We start from the raw sequence: 23,689 nt of genomic DNA, 5'->3' as shown, positions 1-23,689 counted from the left end.
CTCTACAGATCTTCCAGAACATACTGGATCCTTTTTTTTCATAGCACCAATACTAATGAAGTTACCAAGTAACTTGCAAGACAAGACCTCGTGACTGAGTTGGGGAGCAGTATTGAGGCAGGAGAGACTAAAGTATGATAGAGGGTTTGGCACAGGTGTCTTACTGTTGAGTAACTATACCCCAGCTGGAAAGAGAGAAAGGATGAAGATGAAATGTCAGAGCATACCCTCAATGTACAAAAAGGTGGGAATAAAAAAGAAAGAATTGGGACAAGGCATTAACGGTGGACAGAAGCTTGCAAAAGGAAAGTGACAGATGATTAGAGATAGGGATAGAGGTGAACGCAGTGAATAAGAATGAAAATGCAGTCAATGGTGAATCACTAATTTCTGAGCATTTGTCAATCCAGCATGTATATATTGAATAAAAAGTTAATTTAATTCAGCATAAACACTATATTCCTTATGTTTTCTTTTTGTTTTGTTTTGTTTTTGCTTCTTTTTTTTATCTTAGATTGCCAACCAACTAGCTATTATAATAAAGAAGTTTATCAAGCTGTGTACAACAAGCCCTGATGGAGAAGATATATTTGGGAAACAAATCTTACAAAGTTGTTCTTTACATCTGCAAAAGAAAAACATTGGTAGCAAAGATAAGGTTGTAATCATAATCTTCATATTTTTTCCCATTTGATATCAGCTTCTCAAAGAATGTGAGAGATTTGGTTTATTTTAAGGTTTGATAAAATTAAATCTTAAACTTGATTGTGGCATGTTTACAGAATGACATAGTAAGCTGGGAGAAAGGCTAGAAGGATGGACTAAAGCAACCTCCAGTGTTTAGATCCATGTCTCTATTGTCTGGCAGAAATGGTACAGAGGTAGAGAAAATCTCTTGTGGTATTTATGTCTCCACATTCTTAGTTCAAATACTACTTGGGTTGACTTTTTTATCTTTCTGGTTGGGGGTTGATAAAGTACTAGTCAAGTACTGGAATCAATTTTTGTTCATTACCCAATAAATTTCTGTCCTTATACCTATGTCAGAAATAATTATTATCATTGTTAAATCAGTGGTCAAGTTATGAGGTTGATATAATTGATTGTTTCTTTCCCACTAAATTTTTGGCCTTGTGCCGATGATAGAAATTATTTTCACTTCCAAGAACAGTGTAGTGGTAGAAACAATACTGTCAAACTAAATGTTTTGCAGTATCATATTACATTGCTTATAATCTGAGTACAAATCCCTCTAATGTTAAACTTGCTTTCGTTCTTCTATGAGCAATAAAAATAAGTGTCAGTTGTGTATTAAGATTGATTTGATTGATTATATTTCTCTCTTACAAATTAATGATCTTGTACCAGAATGATAAGTCATTATTATTAGCAATATTTCATGATCTAATACTAGGGTTTTGGATTCACTTGCTCTACATTTCTACTATTATTATTTCCTAATTACATTTGAAACCAATAAAAATAGAATTTCTTTTACCACAATATGAAGAAGACCTAAGTGGTGTCAACTGTTTTAAGCAATCATCTCTTTACATTCTAACTACAAATCTGTTAAGAATTAACTTGACTTTCCATCTCTCAGTACTTTACCAAGTAATATTCCATTACTATACTTATTCCCTTATCAAAATTGGCTTTGTGGTTTGTTTAAAAGAATATCAGTTTGTATCATTCAGACACTTGGGGATTCTTTTTCTTTTGATGTCCTGATATCTTAACATTTTCCTATATTCATGTCTTTAGCCTATTATAGTGTCCGTGGATGGTATTTAGCTACTGTATTATACTATTAATAGAGGATACATAGCTATTTTATTATGATGTTAATGATTGATACTGAGCTACTATATTGTGATGTTAAGGAGTAAGGTGACAAACTGGTAGACTTATTAGTGAGTCAAACAAAATGCATAGTGGCATTTCTTCTGGCTCTTCATGTTCTGGGTTCAAATTCTGCTGAGGTTGACGTTATCTTTTATTTTTTCAAGTTCAATAAAATAAATATCAGTTGAACATTGAAGTTGATGTAATTGACTTACCCACTCCCTTGAAATTAGCCTTCTGCCTAAATCTGAAGCCATCATGACATTAAGGAATGATACTTAATCTGTTGTAGTGTTAATGACTGGCTTTTAACTACTTTGTTTATGCTGTTAATTGGCTGGTACTAATCATTGCATTATTGTGTTTGGTAACTGGTTATTACCTAGTATATTATGAATGATGGATGATACTTAGCTGCTGCACAATATATTAGGATGTTAATGGCTCCTGTATCATCATAAACTCAATAAGACAAGAGTTAATTAAGCACCTTCCCATGAAAGCATTTTAGGCTCAAAAACCTAAACTTGCATCTTTGCTGGGTTATGGGACTCACATTTGTCTGAAATATAACACTTTTCCCTGGTTTTTGATCAACTGTAAAAAAAAAAAAAGGATGCTGAATTGACATAATTAATAATTCCAAATTCAATTCACATGTAATTACCTTGATGTGTCTTCCTTCCAGGGTTTTAATATAATAAGTATCAGTTAAGTCCTGGAGACAAGATAATCAACTCTAAAATTCATAACCTTGTGCTTATGTTAGAAAATAGTATTGATAATACCATATATATCCCAGTTTTAGAATAAGTACATTGCATCTTTGCATGTCATAAGAAGCAACTAAAAGACATAGCAACAGGAAGAACATTCTACTGTAAAACATTGCTTCAGAAAACTCAGCAAACCTATACCATCGTGGAAAAGGGGACGTAAAACAATAATGATGAGTATCACTATTTCATAACCTAAAAGTGGGTCTTTGAATTTTTATGTCACATTTCTTCAAATAACATCAGTTAATTTCTCCACAATTTTTCTCATAATTGCTGTCAGACTTCAAAGAATAAAAGAAAAATATACATTTTGTTTTTCTTGACATCATATGAAAACACTAAAGGAAAAAGGTGTCAAAGGACGCAATCAGTTAAAATAGATATAAACTATATTTATTTGCTTATAATTCTACTCATGTACAAGCAAGGTAGCTAGTTAGAAAATCTCTATAAGAGATGAAAGTAGTAACTATACTGAGAAGTAATGTTTATCACCACATCAATTTGGCTGTTCAATATTACTACCATTTTTAACCCTAGGAAGAGCCTCTTCCAGTTGGAGGAGGCTCTTCCTGGGGTTAAAAATGGTAGTAACATTAAACAGCCATATTGGTGTGGCAATAAACATTACGTATACTTACATATAATATATATTCATTTTTGTTGCAGGTGCAAGTTAACAAAACAGTGACAGAGTCTCTTTATAAACAATTAAATACTTGTATTCAAATGACCAACTCCTTCAGAGATTCTATCATCATGTTGCAAACAAGTATTTTTGTTCACCAAGGAAATTCTTTGGCTGCAAGAAGTGCTTCTCATATGTAACTATATTTCCAAAACTTTCAATATTTACAGAATGCATTTTATTGGATATGAGAAGGAGCATGACAATTGTAAAACTGAAAGAAACTTTTCAGTGTCTAAGATAGTGTTTAAGAATTGGCCAAAAAATAAAGACCACACCCAAAAGAGTATGCCAAAACCTGAGCGTGCTGGGCAAGTTTCCATCTCACCCTATAAGAAATTTGAAAAGGATCTATATGCTTGGGTGTGCTAACTATGTCCATAACTCTCTGTTAGAACCAAAGTATTTCAGCCTTCTGCTAATTCAAAATACAATAGCTCACTGAAATTTCATGCATCAGTAGACTAGCGTGCCAAGTTCATGAACCAAAATGTAATAGGATTTTATCAGCAAAATGATTTTTCCCAAAATTACCAAAAGTTGTGCCTAATAAAGCTGAAAGGTCTCAGAAGTTTAACTATGTGATTACAATTTGTCAGCAACTGGAAATATTGATATGCCAAGCAATACCACTGTAGCTTTTCAGAACCATTGAATTTTTTACTCAATAACTCTTAAATTATTATATCTTGAGATGGTCATAGATGATTTCAGTAAGCAACAAACTGATGAAAGAAGGAGGTGCCTTAAAACAACTAGGCTTAAACATATTTATTAACTGGATGAAAGGCACTCAAGAGAGTATATCTTATATGATGGTAAAGTCATTCAAATATGTAAGTAAGATGAAGGATAAATTGGATGATTGTTATCAGACTGAGACTAGTTGATGATGATGCAGTGATGAGAATTTTGAAAAGAGGAAAATTTTGTTTTCCTTGCAATGCTTGACAAAATTATTGAAATATGATTTGTTATACATAAGCTATAGTTTTTAATGTTTAAAGTAAATTTCATTTCTTTGTGTCACATTATGGGTTTCAATGATATATATTGTTTATGGATAATTATAATTGGTGAGTAAATATGAAATAAGAATATATTTAGATCAAAAGCATATCACATTACAGCATTTTATTTAACATTGTGCAAACTCTTACAAGCCATGTACAGAGATGTTGTCAATAAGGTGAAAGTTGGCAACAAGTATAGCAATGAATTTAGTGTACAGGTAGGAGTTCACCTAGGCTTAGTTCTCACCCCACTCTTGTTTATCATGGTCCTTCAGGTTATAACAGAGGAATTTAAGACTGACTATTCTTGGGAGCTCCTCTACATTGATGACCTTGTTCTTATAGTTGAATCACTACCAGGACTACAGGAGAAATTTTTGGTGTGAAAGCAAGGTCTGGAATCAGTGGACCTTAGAGTAAATTTAGCAAAGATCAAAGCCCTAGCAAGTAGGAAAACAGACAAATCACAAATCATTTCAATGGAATGGCCCTGTTTGAGCAATATCAGAGGAAGGTTAACAGAGAAAGTAGTCTTTGTGTGAAAGATGTGCAGGTACAATAAACACTAAGAATGTACAGAAAATAGACCTCCTCAGATGCCCAGGGGAATACTTAGTAGAAGTAGATAGCTTCTGTCACCTAGGTGACCAAGTCAGCAGTGGAAGAGGATGCTCTGAGAGTGTAGCTACTAGTATAAGAATGGGCTGGACAAAATTTAGAGAGCTACAACTTTTGTTGGCAACAAAGGGACTTTCTGTCAGAATAAAAGGTAGATTGTATGATACTGCGTATGAACAGCCATGCTATATGGCAGTGAAACATGGGCTATGACTGCAGAGGATGTGTGAAGGTTTGAAAGAAATAAAGCCAGCTTGTACAACAGAGTGTGAGTGTTTTAAGAGAAAAATTTGGTATTAGAGGCATCAGATGTGGTGTGCAAGAGAGAAGACTGCACTGGTATAGTGTTGTGCTGTGTATGAAAGAGGAAATTATGTAAAGAAGTGTTGATATTTAACCATGGAAGGGGCAGACCCAGGAAGATGTGGGATGAGGTGGTGAAATATGATCTTCAGTTGTTGAACCTCATGGAGGTAATGACAAGAGAGTACGACTTCGGCTATTTGCTGTGCTTGGAAGACATGTCAAGCTAAGTGAATTGTGGTCAGGGCCATTGCAGGTGCCATGTGAAAAGAACATGTGCCAGTGACACCTAAAATGTACCTGTACTGGTGACAAAAAAACACCCAGTACACTCTGTGAAGTGATTGGCATTAGGAAGGGCATTCAGCTATAGAAACCAAGCCAAAACAGAGTCTGAAACAGCTTCAGTCAAAACATCTAACTTATGCCAACATGGAAAACAAGCTTTGTATTTATAGATCAAAATAGAAAATAAAGAACTTATAAAACAGGAAATATTCACTTATCTGGCTGGCCATGATAAGTTCTAAATCCCTTATTAACAAGACTTGAAATCAGTTATTGTAACCATGAATTATTACTGCTCCATATGGAACTTGAGCAAACCTCACAATGCATCGTCTCTGTATTGTTGCTATGTAATTTGCTTCCCTTGCTAAGTTTTTAAATATGCTTTTCATGTCAGAAAATGTGTTTGATATAATTAAACTATGGAGGAAATGATGTGTATATGCCAGTGAAGTCAGAGTGTGTTCTTTTGTTATTATTACTGCATGTGATGAAATTGAATATGTTGCTTTGCTGTACATGATTAAATAAAGAGAATTATTAAATATAGACAATTAACTTCATTGACATGGATTTAATTTAAGCACTACCAAATGATTTGTTTCCATGTAACTCTATTAGTTATATTAAGTGGGAGTGAATATAATATTTAATATCGAATATTCTGATGGCAATTTCATCCAAGCATATTTAACCCTTTAGTATTCAATTTCCGTTGAAAGTAATACTTACTTATTCACTTTGTTTTGAATTAATCATGCATTATCTTGTAGCTTTAAGATTTTGAGGAGGTAACTATTAATTTTTAGAATGACATTGTGAGGCTGGCGTGAGAGGCTAGATCTGGACAATTTGAATATAAAATAACTTGAATATTTGGGCCAGATATGGCCAGTTTAAATGCTAAAGGGTTTGCTGAACCAAGAACATATGTAAAATGGACGTGTGACTTAGACATGAGGTTTGTACTGGGTATTTTAGAACTAACTTTCACTTTAGAATTGCAGTGGCATAATCTTCAAAATATAAAAAGCTATCATGATTATTAGTCTGTGTTTGTGCATCTATAGGAATATATACATGTATATTATACTTACATACTTACTTGGGTATCTAATTTGATATTATGCATACAGCTCTCTGCAGCCATATCCAAATCTCAAACTACAAAGAGCATCAACAACAAACATCAATGATTTCTGCCGAACAATGAAAGGAATTTCCTTTTATGATGAAGAAGCCATATTTTCAAACCTACATCCATTAATTCATCAAATGAAGAAAGTTATTTATATTATTGAAACATTTTCCCAATTTTCTCTGTAAGTAATTTTTCACTTGGAATTCTATAACTTAGTAAAATCTAGAATGTTTATTATTGAAGGTTTTCCATTTATTATTGGTGTTTTCTTTGCAGTTTAACAAAGTTATCTGTCAGTCTTCCTCTTTTCAAAAGTGAAGATTTAGAAACTGAAAAGAAAGCAAACATTGAAAGTAAGTAGGAATGTTATTTCCTTGTTGAAATGGTTGCAACTATTTTTAACTATGATAGAAAGGTTTGGGTGATTCTGTTGACTCATATTTAGTGATAGTTGTTTATGTTGTTACTTAGCCACTGATCAGGTCTGATTCAGAAGAGTTATGATCAGATATGTACAAATCATGACTGTCTTTTTTTTTTTCATGTTGGTGGTAGAAGGGCAGTAGGCACTGCATTCTCAACCTTCATAATTTGATACTTTCTTCCTCTTTTGAGGCAACAGTGTTCTTGAAGATTTGGTTACTTTTTCAAGTAGGTCGCATGACTACTTTTTATTCTCTTGGAGTCAAATATGTTGCTGCATTTTAGCTCCAGATTAATCCTTATCAGACAGATATGTCAAAGGCAATCTAGTTATGATCATCCTACGTTTTGCATGTGGTTATCCTTCATAACACTAATTAATCATATGACAACTCCCTTCTGAATCAAAGCAGTAAAGTATGGAAATTATCAATTTTTTTTTATTATTTAATTCATCACTTAGTAAAGAAGGGATGGGCAATGTGTATGACCTTTATTTTTCCAGGGTTTCTGAAACTGATGGATTGAAACTGGGAAGTTATTCTTGACCCAGAGGCTTGGCCCAAATGCTTGCAACAACATCCTATCTGATGCTTTAACAATGATACCAATTCACCTCCTTGGGCTGGTACTTTATTTTATCACCCACTGAAGAATTAAGGACAAAAGGATTTGAATTATAATGCAGATAGTATTTTATCCAATTTGCTGCCCTCACCAATAAGTAGAGAAATAAAAGAGCGCACAGTACATGTTTTGGAGTTTATATATATATATATATATATATATATATATATATAAACAGTGTGACTCTGAATGGCATTATGTTGCCTTAATTAAAAAAAATTGTTTGTGAAATGTTAAGTAATGCTATTTGAAGTAAACTGCTAATACACACACACGATTGTGTGTGTGTGTATATATATATATATATATATATATATATATTATATATATATATATACATATATACATACAGGGAAAGAGAAAGAGCATTAAAATATTTTAAACATTGCTTTACAGTGTTGAATGAAGACAGATCTGCAGTTTTTCAACCTATGCATGACATCAAAGACTGTAGCCTTCCAGCAGTTAAGGAAGAAGATGCACATGAGGAAAAAGAAAATGAGGAAAAACTGGAAGAAATATGTGATATCAAGAAAAGAAACAATTTAGTGCATCACAAAAAGGAATACAATTCAAATGACTATATTTTAAGTAAGCATGACTGAAATTTCAACTATTTTGAAGTTGTTTTATATAACTTTTCTTTCTTCTAAAAATATTATAAAGTAAATTGATCGTTCTGGGTATGTTAGACTACATCATTCTTCTGAATTATGTCATATTTGAACATTGTTCTCTAAAATTGAAGTATATGGACATATACCAATTCTAGTATTGTAAAATCTTGTTCTATCATATGTATTTTATGATGTATGGTTATATCTTATCATATTATTGTATGGCAATGATGCTCATTTTACAATCATCATGTAATGTCTAGATAAAGATACATGGGAACATACACACACAGATATATATATATATATAATATATATATATATATATTATATATATATATACACACACACACACAATGGACTCCTTTCAGATTATGCCTTCCAAATCCACTCAAAGCCTTTGGTTGGCCTAAGACTATAATAGAAGGCACTGGCCTAAAGGGCTGTGCAGAGGGACTAAACCTAAGGCCATATAATTGTGAAGCAAGCTTCTTAGCCACTCACCACACCTATACCTTATAAACACACACCCAGATGATGATAACGATGACAAATTTCTTTTTTTATAGAAACATATTTTGCTGATGAAGAAAATTGTTCTATTTTGTTGAATGTATTTGGTAACACAATGAGAAATCTAACGAAGATCGTTCATAAGATAACTACAGTCGATGTATTGCATACTAATTTAGATGTAAGTGGAAATTACAATTTCATAGGGAAATATTCTCAGTCACTGTATATGCATATGTGCTTACTCTATTACTTGTTCCAGTTACTGAGTTATTGCTCATGCTGAAGTACCACTGTCAATTAAATAAAAATCCATAAATTTACATTGTCTGGAAGTGGAAACCAGATAATCTGCTTAGGAGGTTACCTTACTAATTGGTCTAGAAGATCCTTGAGTGTATCTTATGGTCAGTGGTCTGGTGGGGTATATGAAATTTAAGTGTAAGTAAATGGTTCATGACAGTCAATCAAGTCATGTCAAAGGTCCTGTAAGTAAGGTCAGAACTGACATTAAATTCTATTAAAAATTTAGTGAACTGGTAGGTACTCACTAAAATATTGTTCTTATCTTCTTTACATACCTATGGACTTATATCAAAAAGCTGCTGTGTTGGTTGGGACAAATTAAATTGTCTAACAGGTTCACTGTAATGATTGGTAATAAGAAAGGTATGGAAGTGTTTTTTGTCATTGAGGGTATGAGAATGGTGAGTTGATGTAACAGAGGAGATAATTCTCATGTTTTGTTTGTAGATCAACAGCAAAGAGAAGCCACTTTTTATTGAGGAGTATCTAAGGTTTGTAAGATGCTCTAGCTTGCTCAATAAAGCTGACCCCTTTCCATGACATTAATATTTTTGTCTGCCTTTTCACCTAATCTCTGCTCTTTGTTTTAGTTTTTCGTCTTTGTAATGTTCCTCTTTTGATGCCTTTGCAACAAATAAAGAAGTTATTAAGTAGTTACAAAATTTTCCAGAAAACTATTAAATAAACGAATTTCTGATTTATAGGACTCTGGTGAACTCAACAATTTATATTGTGAATTCCAATCAATTATTACAGAAAGTGAATTACTAATAAGAAGTTATTTGGATGCTATATTCAGAAAAGATCTATCAGTAGAACAATCACTTGACATACTTGACAGGTAAACAGTAATCTTTATGGAACAATCTAAGCAGTAGAAATGGAGGAGATGGTGGTGGTGGTGGTTCCGCTGCCACCACTGCTACCTATGTCAGAATTGTAATTTTGAAATTGAATTATACCAACAAAAACAAATAAATGCATAGTTGAACTCAAACACACATTTCATAGTAGCTACCTTGGTTCATTGACTTCATTATATCATTAATCCATATTTCAAGAACTTAGTAGATTTGCACTCCATTCACATGTTTGTTTACTTTTAATCACCAGTGTATGGTGTGTTTTATTGGTTCACCAGCACAAAAGTGGTTATTTACCAAGATTGAAGACTCCTCTCTTCTCTAGTCAATCATAGCAGCCAATTACTAATTTCAGTCTGCTACTTATTTTATTGATCTATATTTTATCGAATGGCTAAGTTACTATTTGATACATTGCTGGCTTTGTTGAGACTGGCAGTATTGTGTCAAACATATAAACACACACCTAAAGCCCTCCCATCAAGTCTATAACTGCTACTTCCTCCTTTCTCCCACCCAGACAGCTCAGTTCCTCTCCTTGTGCCACTTTTTATTGACATCCTTCCCTCATTTTTTCTTTCATCACTCCATTACTTTTATTTACCATTGTTTTACTATCATTTACCCAACTCTGGTTTAAATCCATCTCTCACTTTCCTTCAACACTCTCGCAACCTTAACCCCTCCCTTCATCTCCCTATCACTTTTCCCTCCATCATTCTGCTATATACTGTATTATTCTGCTGATGTAAATAATGAAAAAAAGAGCCTGTTACTACATGTCATATCACCATTTCTGTACTGCATCTATCCCTCAATCTCCTCTCACTCTCATGCTTTTGCAACCTTATCCGCTCTTCCTGATTCTTTTGTCTCCATGCTCTCTTCTACTCACCTTCTTGGACATGTTATCTTGGGGGTATGTTTTGGCATCTCATCACCACCATATTTACCACTCTTTCTGGCACTACTCCAGCTACACCCACTAATGTAAAATGTGTGATAGTCATGAATTACCTCCACAACAATAAACCTGTATCTGCTCTTCCCATCTTACTTTAACCTCTCAACGCTTCACATAAAGCAACTGCCCATTCTTTCTCTCAAATGTGAATGCTCTTTAGTCCTGTGAGTTATGAGGGGATCTCACTATTACTGCTGCCATGCAGAAAGTACCTAGTGCATTCTGTAAAGTGGTTAATGTTAGGAAGTCATCCAACTGAAGTAATCATACCAAAACTGAGAGACTAGGGCAAGGCATTGTCTTCCAACCCATTGGATCCTGTCAAAACATCCAACCCAAACCAGCATAAAAACAGATTTAAAAACGATTTTATTTAAATATATTCATCATCCTTTTTATTGATCTCTTTTCCATGCTTGCATGGTTCAGATTAAATTTGTTGAAGCATATTTCCAATAGCTAGATACCTTTCTTGTTGCCAACCTTCACCTATTCCTGAATAAGGTAACATTTCCTTATGGAATACACTTGTCCAATTACCAAGTCATAGTATCAATTCTGAAACTTGATGGTTGCAAAATTTGTGTGTGTGTGTGTGTGTGTGTATTGAATTTTGTATATGTTTGTACAAAATTATATAATTTATATTTTTAAACTGTTCGATGTTGTAGATTTTCAAGTGTATCTAAGAGAACAGCATTGGTTCCTAAGATAGAAAGATGTTATGTTAAAGTCTTCAATCATTATGCATCTGACTTACTGGAACAATGTGATATTTTTCAGCAAAACAAGGTGAGCAACTATCTACTATTACATACAATTTACATAATTTAATATTTTGCTGTCATCATCATCATCATCATCATCGTTTAACGTCCGCTTTCTGCGCTAGCACGGGTTGGACGGTTTGACCGGGTCTGGGAAGCCAGGGGCCGCACCAGGCTCCAGTCTGAATCTGGCAGAGTTTCTACGGCTGGATGCCCTTCCTAACGCCAACCACTCCGTGAGTGGATTGGGTGCTTTTTACGTGCCACCTGCACAGGGGCCGGAGGGTCCGGCATCGTCACGATCGGTTCGAGCATTTTAACGTGTCAGCGGCACGGGGGCAACGAGGTCCGGGGTACTTTGGGGATCGGGGTACTTTGGGGATCCAGGGTACTTTGGGGATCCGGGGTACTTAGAATGGGTAGGGGGTATGTGGAATTGCTGCAGAAAGCAGCCCGGGTCTTTGTAGTCACAGCATTTATCGTCACTGAGTAACGTAATTAGGTAGAGGAAAGAAATACAGATATTCTAGAGTTGAGTTGGGGAGGGGGGGTCCAATTGAGGCGGGTAATATAGGGGAGCAACCAGTGGGGAAGGTTGGGGTAAGGAGGAACGATGGCAGGAAGGGTTGGTGAAGGTTCCTAAGAAATAAAAACGTAGGATATTACGAGGCGGGAGGGTACTAAAGGGGATGGTCGGAATGAGGCAGTGTCAGGAGGAAGCGTAAGATCGGTGGGCAGTTGATGAGCTATGGCGCTAGCAGCTTGTCTTTTCACAGTGAAAGCATATGAGGAGAAGGGGTAGTGGGGGGAGGGGGAGGGAGTAGGGCGTACCCGGTGTAGATGAGTAAGGCGTATCCGGTGTAGATGGTGAGAACAGGGTATACTGGTATTGGTGGTGGGGGGTGAGAACAGTGTTCACCGGTATTGGTGGTGGTGGTGGTGAGAACAGAGTTCACCGGTATTGGTGGTGGGGGTGAGAACAGTGTTCATCGGTATTGGGGGTGGGGGGGCGCACCGCCAATGGCGGAAAGATGGGAAGAGATGGGATTACGGCTTGAGGTAGCCTAAGGTTAAATTTTGTAGAGAGAGAGATAGGAAAGATAAATCAAGTTATGGCGAAGGCTTGAAAGTAGCCTAAAAGGTTAAATTTTCGTAACAATGTATGAATAAACGTAGTAACAACGAATAGTAAGATAAATTTTTAAGAACTTGCTGCGGGCATCGATCGAGAGTTGAAATTGAAGAAGAAAGTAAGTTGAATTGGGAATTTAAATTGCAGAATCGTAATGGTAATGGCGATTTTCAAGTTTATATATAATATATATATATATATATATATATATATATATATATATATATATATATATATATATATATGTGTGTGTGTGTGTGTGTGTACATATATATATGTACATATATGCCTGTCTCCCTAAATGACCTTATTCTGTCTCCCTAAATGACTTATCATCATCAATTAGCATCCATTCTCCATGCTGTCATGAGTTGGGTGGTTTGACAGGAGCCATAGAACTGCACCAGGCTCCATTGTCCGCTTTGGCATGGTTTCTACAGCTGGATGCCCTTCCTAAAGCCAACAGAGTGTGTTGATACTTTTTAGGTGGCATCAGAACTGGTGCTTTTTTTTTGTGGCACAAACACCAGTGGGGTCACCAAATACTTGCAATACAAAGCATTCTCAGCTGTAGAGGGAGCTGGCTTTTTGTGGAGTGCTGATTGAGAGGTTAAAGAATAATAAAGTGATAGAGATAGGAGTCTTACTATAGAGGTAATGCTTGACTATCCCGGAAGAAAAAGAAAGAAGAGAGATAGTTAGAGAGAAATAGATGATGGTGGAGATGTTTCAGGACATACCTACAGTGGAGGTGAATATAAGTGGTACAGAGGGATAGAGGGAAATGTTACATAAGAGTGTAAGGGGAGATGTTTAAAGATAGGAAAGAGGTGACTGTAGCAAGATGATGGTGAAATTGGATTAGCTGTGGTAGATATGTGAGAGCATGGTGAGTATGTGTGGTTAGGAACGTGAGACTGTAGGGGCATGCAGCAGGTGGTGATCATTTGGGGAAAATGAGTTGTGGGGGAGTATTGATGGGGTGGAGGCATAAAGTACATCCATATATGACCTCAATTTTACTTAGTTTGACATGTTTTCTGAAGCACAGCAAATCACCAGTTGTCTCAGTCCCTTGTCATTTCCTCAAAAGCTTTGTACCTCATAACTCCCCATTGGCTAGTCCTTTTATTCATTTGTATATCATTTCATTTTATTCTATCTTATTTATTCATTCTTGTCATATTCATTTTATTTTTCAATTTTTTTTATTAATCCTATCCATCTTATTTTAATATATAAGTCACTTTACTTGAAAATGCCCTCTCACCCAAATGTAACCCATCATAATTTACCTGTGAAGTTGACCACACCCCTGTCTTCTCTTCCTACATCCATCCCCTCTCTAGCAACCCTTTAATACTACTTCTCTAGCATACTATCCTATTATAAATCTTCCCATACAGCCTTATCACTTCCCACATCTTCCCCACTTTACTTTTGCCCATGATATATGTGACTTATTCATCCATAAATCTTTTGTTGCCACTCCCTGCACCTAACCTTATCCTTTCCTTACTTTCACCTCTACTACCTTCTCTTCCTCTCCAACAACACCATCTTCACTGGTTCCAATTATCATTCCTTTTTAGTAACTGACAGCTTCTCCTGTATTTCCATCCATCATATCTACTGTCTAAAATATTCCCTTTGTAATTCTCTATACATTGGTCAGATTGTATGACTCCTATTCAAGCACTTCTCTGAACTCCTTCAAGATATTCATCTCAGCAATAATTCTCCCATCTTATACCATTTCTAATTTAGGAATCATTCAACCTGGCATTTTTCTATATTCAACTTAACTCTGTACAATGGTTTTGGGATTCTCATGTCTGGCATAAACAAAAATTCATTCTCTCTTTCCCAACTACACTCTCTCTTGGCACCAGTTGCCAAACTCATTTTCTTCAATACCCCATCACTACCTCACACGTATACATATATACACCTACATGCAACACTCAAGTGCCCACATACATCTTATACAATAAAACACACACACACAAACACAGTCTCTCTTTCTTTCTCTCTCTCTCTCTCTCTCTCTTCACACACACACATACATACACATTTTAGTATTTATAAATTTAGCATGAATAAAATTGTCTTATACAAAGTTAACCCAAAGAGGAGTATCTGCTCTCATCTCGTTCTCAATTTTTGATTCACTGTCCTATCAGTTTACATTTACGTTTGCATATTCACTCAGTTTAACATATATAAAACACAAATCCTTTATTCAACTAAAGATCAGACCATAGAACTTACTATATGCACATTGTTTCTTTATTCTTTTTATTATTTTAATTTTGTGGAGAAGGAAAATCCTCCAATGCCTAGGAATTCTCCAAAAGTAGCTGGAACTATTCAATGGTGTAAATTCACTCTGAAGAAAATCAAATACCCCATGGAAATTTTAATGGACATTTGTGTAGTACAACAATTACCACATTTCTCTAATTTTGTAAAGATTTATAATGAAACAATCACAACTATTCAAGACTTTGAGAGGAAAACAATTGGTAGTTGGATGAAAAATTTGGTAAATGTTGTTGATGGACTCAGTGCTGCTCTTCTCACTTACCATCTTGAATCCAAAGAACTCCACATTAACATTGATCCAAGGTATGGAACAGTTTTTTCTGGTTTTAAACCATTAGTAAATGTTTACTTTTCAAAATATTGTATTATAGTCTGGACATATGGAAGAGGGCAAGTACTGGTAAAATCTATATACTGTTGATATTCAGCTTGAACACCTGTAGAAACAATATGATTAAGGAGAATGATGCAGGACATTGCTGTTCTAAGGGGAAAGGGAGGAGAGAAGTGTTTCTTGTGGGAATTTAGGGATGAGAAACTGAAATAAAGATAAGAAGAGAGCTTTGATGGGGGTGGTATGGAATTTTCTTATTCACAAAAGTATGAATCATTTGTAGAAATAAAGGTTATCCATTCAACTGGATTTTCCTTTTTTGGAAAGGTAGTCTATAATCATCATCATTTAACATCTGCTTTCCATGCTAGCATGGGTTGGACAGTTTGACTGAGAACTGGTGATCTGGGAGGCTCACCAGGCTCCAATCTGGATGCCATTCCTAACACCAGCCACTCTGAGAGTGTAGTGGGTGCTTTTTACATGCCACTGACATGGGTGCCAGTCAGGCAACTCTGGCATTGGCCACATTCAAATGATACTTTTTACATGCTACTAACAGGGGTGCCGGTCAGGTGGCACTGGCATTAGCCACGCTCAGTTGGTGCTTTTTACATGCCACTGGCGTGGGTGCCAGTCAGGCAACACTGGCATCAGCCATGACTATGATCTCTCTTGGCTTGACAGGTCTTCTCAAGCACAGCATATCTCCAATGGTCTCGGTCACTTGTCATTGCCTCTGTGAGGCCCTACATTTGAAGATCATGCTTCACCACCTCATCCCATGTCTTCCTGAATCTCCTCTTCCACTGTTAAAGTCTAGCACCTCTTCACATAGCTGTCCTCATCTATACGCATCACACAACCATGCTAGCACAGTCGTCTCTCTTGCACACCACATCTGATGCTTATTATGTCCAACTTTTCTCTCAAGGTGCTTACACTCTGTTGTGTATGCACACTGACATTACACATCCAGCGGAGCATACTAGCTTTATTTCTTGCAAGCTTACGCAATCCTCAGCAGTCCCGGCCCATGTTTCTCTGCCATGTAGAATAGCTATTCGCACACGTGTCATACAGTCTACCTTTTACTCTGAGCGAGAGGCTCTTTGTCACCAGCAGAAGTAGGAGCTCCCTGAACTTTGCCCAGGCTATTTTTATTCTAGCAGCTACACTCTCAGAAAACCCACCCCAATGTCTGACTTGGTTATCTAGGTAATGGAAGCTATCAGCTACTTCTAGTTTTCTCCCTTGACATGTGATGGAATCTATTTTCTGTACATTTTTGGTGGTTATTGTACCTGTGCACCTTCCACACATAAAAACATTATTCCTTATTAAAACTTCCTTTGATATTGCTGCACCTCCTATGTGTCCACAGCTTACACTGGGTACATCTTATGGAATTCCTACTTATGCCTTTTCTACAGATCAAGCAGGGCTATCTATCTGAAGGGATTTGTGATTTGTTCACCTTCCTGCTTACTAATACGTTGGTTTTTGCTAGGTTAACTCTAAGGTTCCTCAATTCTAGACCTTGCTTCCACACCTCTAGTTCTGGTAGTGATTCCAAAGAAATCTAACCTCTGTGATGCTATTTGGATAATGTTATAGATATGTAGTCAACACATGAGATCATTTTAGATTATGAGGCTTAATAAAGTAATCCTAGTTGTTAATTGGTTAGTGAAATTAATGACTTTGGTAGAATAAAGTGCGACCAAACCATGATGTTTGTAACAAAACAAAATAAGTTTTAAAGCAGGTGATGGAAAACTGATCATGAAACATTCATGAAATAATTGCTACGATTTCAATGATGAAATTTATCTCTAATCAATGAAAAATATATATTGACAGGTTACTAATTGCTATTGAAGAGACAAAATCAATGGTTAAAATGGGAGTTCCAATACCAAAAAATGCTAAAGCAATTCTTCTGCAAGAGGACAAATTAAAGAATTATAAAATGCATTTGGAATTGTGTATTCACGAATTCGATGAAACAAAAGGCATTTTGCCTAAAATTTGGCAACAGTTATTCAAAGAACATTATTGCCAAATGTCAAGAGAATTCCAGCCAGGACTTAGCTCTTTATCTTGGAATAGCTTGAATATTGGTATGCATTTTTGAATATTATTATTGGTCTTTGTTTCGTTTTTGCTTTTGTATTTTGCTTTTTCTTTTGTTTTGTTTCATGACCACAAAAATATATTTCATTTCCAATTTAAATTTGCCATCATCAAAATTTTCTGGTTTCCACAAGATGTGTGTGTGTGGGTGTAGGGATACATGACTAAGGAAATATATTAAAAAAATCTTTAACAATAAAAGATTAAACTCAATCTCTTTAATATAATTTTGTGTGTGTATATAATTTATGTCTCTGTTTTACTGAAGTTAAGAACCTTCTTTCTCCTAGCTAGTGTAATCATCATCATCATTTTACATCCGTTGTCCATGCTGGCATGGGTTGGGCAGTTTGACCAGGGCTGGTAAGCTGGGTGGCTGCACCAGACTCCAGTCTGATTTGGCATGGTTTTCTACAGTTGGATGCCCTTCCTAATGCCAACCACTCCAAGAGTGTAATGGGTACCATTTGCATGACACCAATATCTGCTGTGACTGTGATTTTGCTCGATTTGATGGATCTTCTCAAGCACAACATAATGCCAAAGGTCTCGGTCATTGCTTCCATAAGGCCCAACAATGTTTTACATTAATTGCATTCCTTTTCTCTCGCTAGCACTATATGACATAAGTGTTTAGTTAAATCTAAATACTAGCTGTGAACAATGAAGAAATGCACATATCCTTTTTCCTCAGTTTTTGAAACATTTTTTCTTTTCTCTGTTCGTCTCCTTCAGATGCATTTTTGTGCACAATACGATCTGCTGGCTACAAACTTAGGGACATGACACATGGTGTCCATAAAATTATTTATAACCAAATTGATGAAGTTATTGAGCAGATAGAAGACATGTCTTTATTCTCAATGGATGAGTGTACTCTCAAGCATCAAGTAAGTCAACATAAATTATATTGGATCCCCCCAAAAATAATAGTTATTGGTTTTATAATCTTAATATTTTGGTGTTAAAAACTTGTATGTCAGTGTTATAATCCATATTACTGGAGTTATAGTCCTGGTAGTTAGGGTCTATTTGTTTGTGATTATGATAATAGTTCAGGATTTATTTTAATTTTTTTGTCACAATTGTGAACAATAGCATCATTACTTCCAGGTTTCAAAGTAGTGCACTGTATTTTTAGTTATGAAAAGGATAGGAGGAACATCTGTAAATTAAGGTAAAAATTTCAAAAGACTTGATTTATAAAATACCCAGCAAGTTATATATATATTCTGAGACTCCCTTCAGTCACTACACAGACCAAGGGATTGCACCTAGAAAGTTACCCTCCCAGGCACAAGTCTGGGCAAGGTTGTTTATAGAAGACCAGCAGTCACCCATGCATACCAGCCTCCCCTCTCCATGCCACCAGTGTTATCCAAGGGAAAGGCAATAACCGATACAGCTTGGCACCTGTGACATCACAACTCATTTCTACAGCTGAGTGAACTGGAGCAACGTGAAATAAAGTATCTTGCTCAAGAACACAACACACACTGAGCCATGTGCATTCACACACACACACACACACACACACACACACACACACACATATATATATATATATATATACAGTGGGGGGAAATAAATATTTGTACATGTCAAAATTCTTTATTTATCTAATTTCTAATGAACATAAATGGGATATACCAATACTATATTTGCATACACATGCATAAACTAACAATATGCAAAAGAAACTAATAAATTATAGTTACTAAGGAATTTATATACAATTATAAATATTTAGGGGTGAAAAAAGTATTCATACAGAACATAAATAACTGATAATTCTGATTTAATACTTCGTAGCATAACCATTATTCAGTTCCACTTCAACCAATCTCTTCTTGTAGTTTTTAATCAATGACTCGCATGTTTCTTTAGGAATTTTTTCCCATTCTCCTTGACAAATTTTCTTCAAATCTGCAATGCACGTTGGGGCTCTTGAATGAATTTTAATTTTCAAATAACGCCACAAATTTTCCCTGGGGTTCATTCTAATAATTTTATATTGTGATCAACTATCCATTTTTTGGTAGACTTCACTGTGTGCTTAGGTTCATTATCCTGTTATAAATCCCACCCTTCACAAAGCTGGAGCTTTTCTACAGAGTCCCATAAATTATTGTTCAAAATATTTTGGTACATTTCTGCATTCATTCTACCATCTATCACATGTAAATTGCCAGTACCATTTGCAGATAAACACCCCCACACCATGATGTTGCCACCTCTAAACTTTATGGTAGGAATTATGTTTTTCGGCGAATAGGCAGTACCATCTTTCATCCAAACATGGCTACGCAAATTTCTTCCAAACAATTCAATTTTTGACTCGTCTGTCCATAGAACATTTTCCCAGAATGTATCAGGCCTATCTTTATGTTCATAAACAAATTTTAAACAGGCCATAACCAACATGTCTTGGAATATTTACGCTTACATCCCCAAAATAAATTTTCAGAATTTACCATATAAAAATGACATTTGAAAAAATGGTGTTTCCTTTGTGGTTCAGTGTATATGTGTGTGTATGCATACATGTATGCATGTGTCAGCATACACACAAACACACACACACCACAACAGGCTTCTGTACAGTACCTGCTACAAAATTCCACTAACAAGGTATTGGCTAACTTGAGGATAGGTTAAAAGTACTTGCCTATGGTGATACACAATGGGATTGAAATCAAAATCCCATGATTGCAAAGTGAACCTTTGAACCAAATACCAATGTTTGTCTCTGGAATTAAATCTAGGTTATGGAATCTAAAATTTAAGTCAGTGGAAGTATACAAAGTTGTTTGGACTATAATGAGTGTTGCTGAGGTTATAATCAATATTGAGTTATAATCTAGGTTTTCATGGTTTATAACCTAAGCTATTGAGGTTTTGGGGGTTATAATTTAGATGGTTATAATTTATAACCTAGACTGTTGGGAGTTATAATTTAGATTGTTTTATGAAAAAAAGAACTGAAGAGAGTACATTAATTTATAAAAATCCATCCATCATTAGTAATAAGATATACTCACGAAAATTTAGGTAAACAACTCTCCACGATATTGAATTTTAATGAATTTTTCATTAATATTTCAGCATTATGAAGATATTCAGAAAACCATGACCATGTCCATTGAGTTTCAAATTGATTCTCTGAATAATCATATTCACACAATGCAGAATGCAATACAAGACATCTTAGATATAGTGACTGCAACAAGAGTAAGTCATTTCATTAGAAATATTTCTTTTATAAATGTAAAATATCGTTAAAGAAAATTCACTTAGAAATGTTTCTTACTGATTTTGTCTTTCATTCTTTCAAGGTCAATAAAATAAGTATTGTAGTTGATATAGCCTAATATATCCCTTCCCCAAACTTTGTGGCCATCTGCATAGTTTAGAAATCATTATTAATATTATTATATGTTTTAACAGTTTCATGCGAGCATTTGTTACATCAGCTGAGCACACCTCCATGTTTCCAGGTTTGTGTACTATTGTATTTTGGGGGTGCAATATGGTGTCTATATGTTGCAACTAATTTGTTGTGGAGTTTTGTTTGTTGTCTCGGGTGTTATTTTAGTGTTTTGTTTGTTAGATGTGTAGACTTGTATGTTGTGCTATCATGTTGAATGTGTCTAGTTGCATAAGAGATGGGCTGTACTTAGCTGGGCTAATTTTTAGATTGTCTGTGAAACCCTGATACAGTTTTTATGGTTTCCTTCATGTTCTTTATCATATATTGTGCCTATTGTGCCTAGTTATTATTGGTACCAGTTTTGTCCTCATATCAAATATCTTATTTTGTCCTCATACCAAATGTCATATTTCCATTTCAAGATCCTTGTACTGTAATATTTTACAGTTTTTTTTCATGTAATGTTTTTCTCAGAAGGTATCAAGAAGTATATCAAAGTACATTAATTTTTATTCCTGTCTTTGATACACAGAAATTGATAGCTAAATAAGGAGATACATACATAGAGACAAATATGGAAAATGTGTGTAAAGTTAATGTGTTGGGCTAATGACCACATCATGCACAAATTTACTCTCTGTCTATATCTCTCCTTCTCAAATATATATATGTACAAATTTCTGGTGAAGGCAGCATGCATACACATTATGTCTATTAGAAAAGAAATTTTTGAATTACTTATTCTCTAAACAACGTACAACCTTAATTTTTTTCATCTCTACTTTAACAAATATTGTGAAGTCTATACTTTGCTTATATTGTTCTAATAAACATGTCTTGAGTTTTCACTACTTTTCTAAAAAATGAAAATATGAGGTTAAGTCAGAAAATAATGCAAATAAAAATTGCATTACTTTCTGACTCGCCCTCATAATATTAATCATTGACTAATAATATTGTTTGTTTCTTTTAATTAATTTGATAGCTAAATAATTAATTGATAGCTAAATAAGGAGATACATACATAGAGACAAATATGGAAAATATGTGTGTAAAGTTAATGTGTTGGGCTAATGACCACATCATTAAGCAACCTAATTAATTTCAGTTAGCTTTTTACATTAAAAAAAATCACATCTTTTTTCTAAATCAAAAATCCCTCCAATTCTCTTCTAGATTTATCCATTGTAATCTTTTACACTAGACATATTTTGATAGTCTGTTGTCGTACAATGAAGAGAAATTCTCCTATTTTATGTTCATATTTATTAACTATGTTAACACTAATTTAACCAAATGGACATAGCCAAATAATCTAGTGGCCAACATTGCTGAGAAACTATGACCAAATCTCTTTTAATAATAAAGGAACTGAATATGTGCTCCTTCATACAGGTTAGGGTAGCAAGTTACTCAGTCACATATGTTCATGTCAAATATTGTTCAATAATGAGCAGAAATCAAAAATGTTCAGTGGGAACAGAATGTTTTGTAGTATTGTAAACTATCATTTCATTTGATGTTCTTTACTATTGCAAGAGACAATTTTTTTTTTCCATTCAAGTCAACTTACATTTAATGGAATGAAATATATCATATCAGATATGACTTTAATTTATTTAATTCAGTTTTCTTTTCATTTTTCATTTTCATTTATAGAGTCTCCCATATTCCTGTATTGCTCCTATTTCAATTTAATTTTGTCTTCAGTATGAAGTATTTAAGGGTCTATTAATTGCATTACATTATATACATTATGGAAAAAGAAAAATATTTTGTCACAGAGAGAGGAAGGAAAGCTATGTGTTGAAAACATTTCACTAAGAAGAAGTCATTGTCCATAGTTCATTAGAAAGAGAGAATTGTACGCTTCTACAAAAATGGTCTTCATACACAAAAAATATTTGAATATTTACCATTTTTATTTGGTTTTCCTACAAATTTACAAAATATATTTCATTTTGGTTCTGTTATAATTCATCTTTTTTCATCCTTTGCTTTAGATTTTACATTTCAATAGCTTGTAATTATATAACCCAAGCAAAGTTTCCTTTTTTATGTTCAAGTTATTTCAAAACCCTTTTGTACACAGATTAGTCCAAAATATGGGTCAAAGGGTACAGCAGAAGACAAAGTGGATGCTGAAATTAATGAGATATTAGAGAAAGACAAGAATCATTTATCAAAGAAGATAATTGGTAAGTATTGATTATAGAATGAATATAATAGATTTTCTGTGAGTAGTTCAATAAAATATGTCAGAATAAGTTTGTGTTGTAATGGAGAAGAGGAGTGTAATTATATTGAACTGATTTTCCCTGAGACAGACTATCACTTATCTCTTGAGAAATTAGTGTTTATTTTTTTTCTCTGTAAAACTAAATCAATAACAGTTATATATGAATAATGTTTAAATATTTCTGTTTGAGAATTTATATTCAATTCTTTACTCTTCAAATATATTTAGATTTCCTGCAAAAATTATAAGAATTAGACGCTTGTAGTGACGTATCTGATTTCGATAGAAATAGTTCTGCTATCACTTTATCCTACATAATCTATTTCTGTCAGTGGTAG

General features: G+C 34.5%; 1 protein-coding gene across 1 annotated transcript in view; it reads left to right on the top strand.

The window, feature by feature from the left end:
• LOC115225579 (dynein heavy chain 8, axonemal-like) overlaps window positions 1-23,689 on the top strand; it is a 220,695-nt gene that overhangs the window by 11,905 nt on the left and 185,101 nt on the right. The window contains exons 5-17 of the mRNA XM_036498798.1: window positions 515-658; window positions 3,294-3,448; window positions 6,671-6,856; window positions 6,952-7,028; window positions 8,122-8,316; window positions 8,912-9,036; window positions 9,866-10,002; window positions 11,660-11,780; window positions 15,211-15,515; window positions 17,410-17,669; window positions 18,418-18,572; window positions 20,788-20,913; window positions 23,205-23,310. Of these exons, the coding sequence (XP_036354691.1) occupies window positions 515-658; window positions 3,294-3,448; window positions 6,671-6,856; window positions 6,952-7,028; window positions 8,122-8,316; window positions 8,912-9,036; window positions 9,866-10,002; window positions 11,660-11,780; window positions 15,211-15,515; window positions 17,410-17,669; window positions 18,418-18,572; window positions 20,788-20,913; window positions 23,205-23,310 (2,092 nt within the window). The remainder of the gene's footprint in view (window positions 1-514; window positions 659-3,293; window positions 3,449-6,670; window positions 6,857-6,951; window positions 7,029-8,121; window positions 8,317-8,911; window positions 9,037-9,865; window positions 10,003-11,659; window positions 11,781-15,210; window positions 15,516-17,409; window positions 17,670-18,417; window positions 18,573-20,787; window positions 20,914-23,204; window positions 23,311-23,689) is intronic.

Source organism: Octopus sinensis, linkage group LG2, assembly GCF_006345805.1.
Source record: "Octopus sinensis linkage group LG2, ASM634580v1, whole genome shotgun sequence".
Taxonomy (NCBI): Eukaryota; Metazoa; Mollusca; class Cephalopoda; order Octopoda; family Octopodidae; genus Octopus; species Octopus sinensis.
This window is presented reverse-complemented; position numbering and strand designations above follow the sequence as displayed.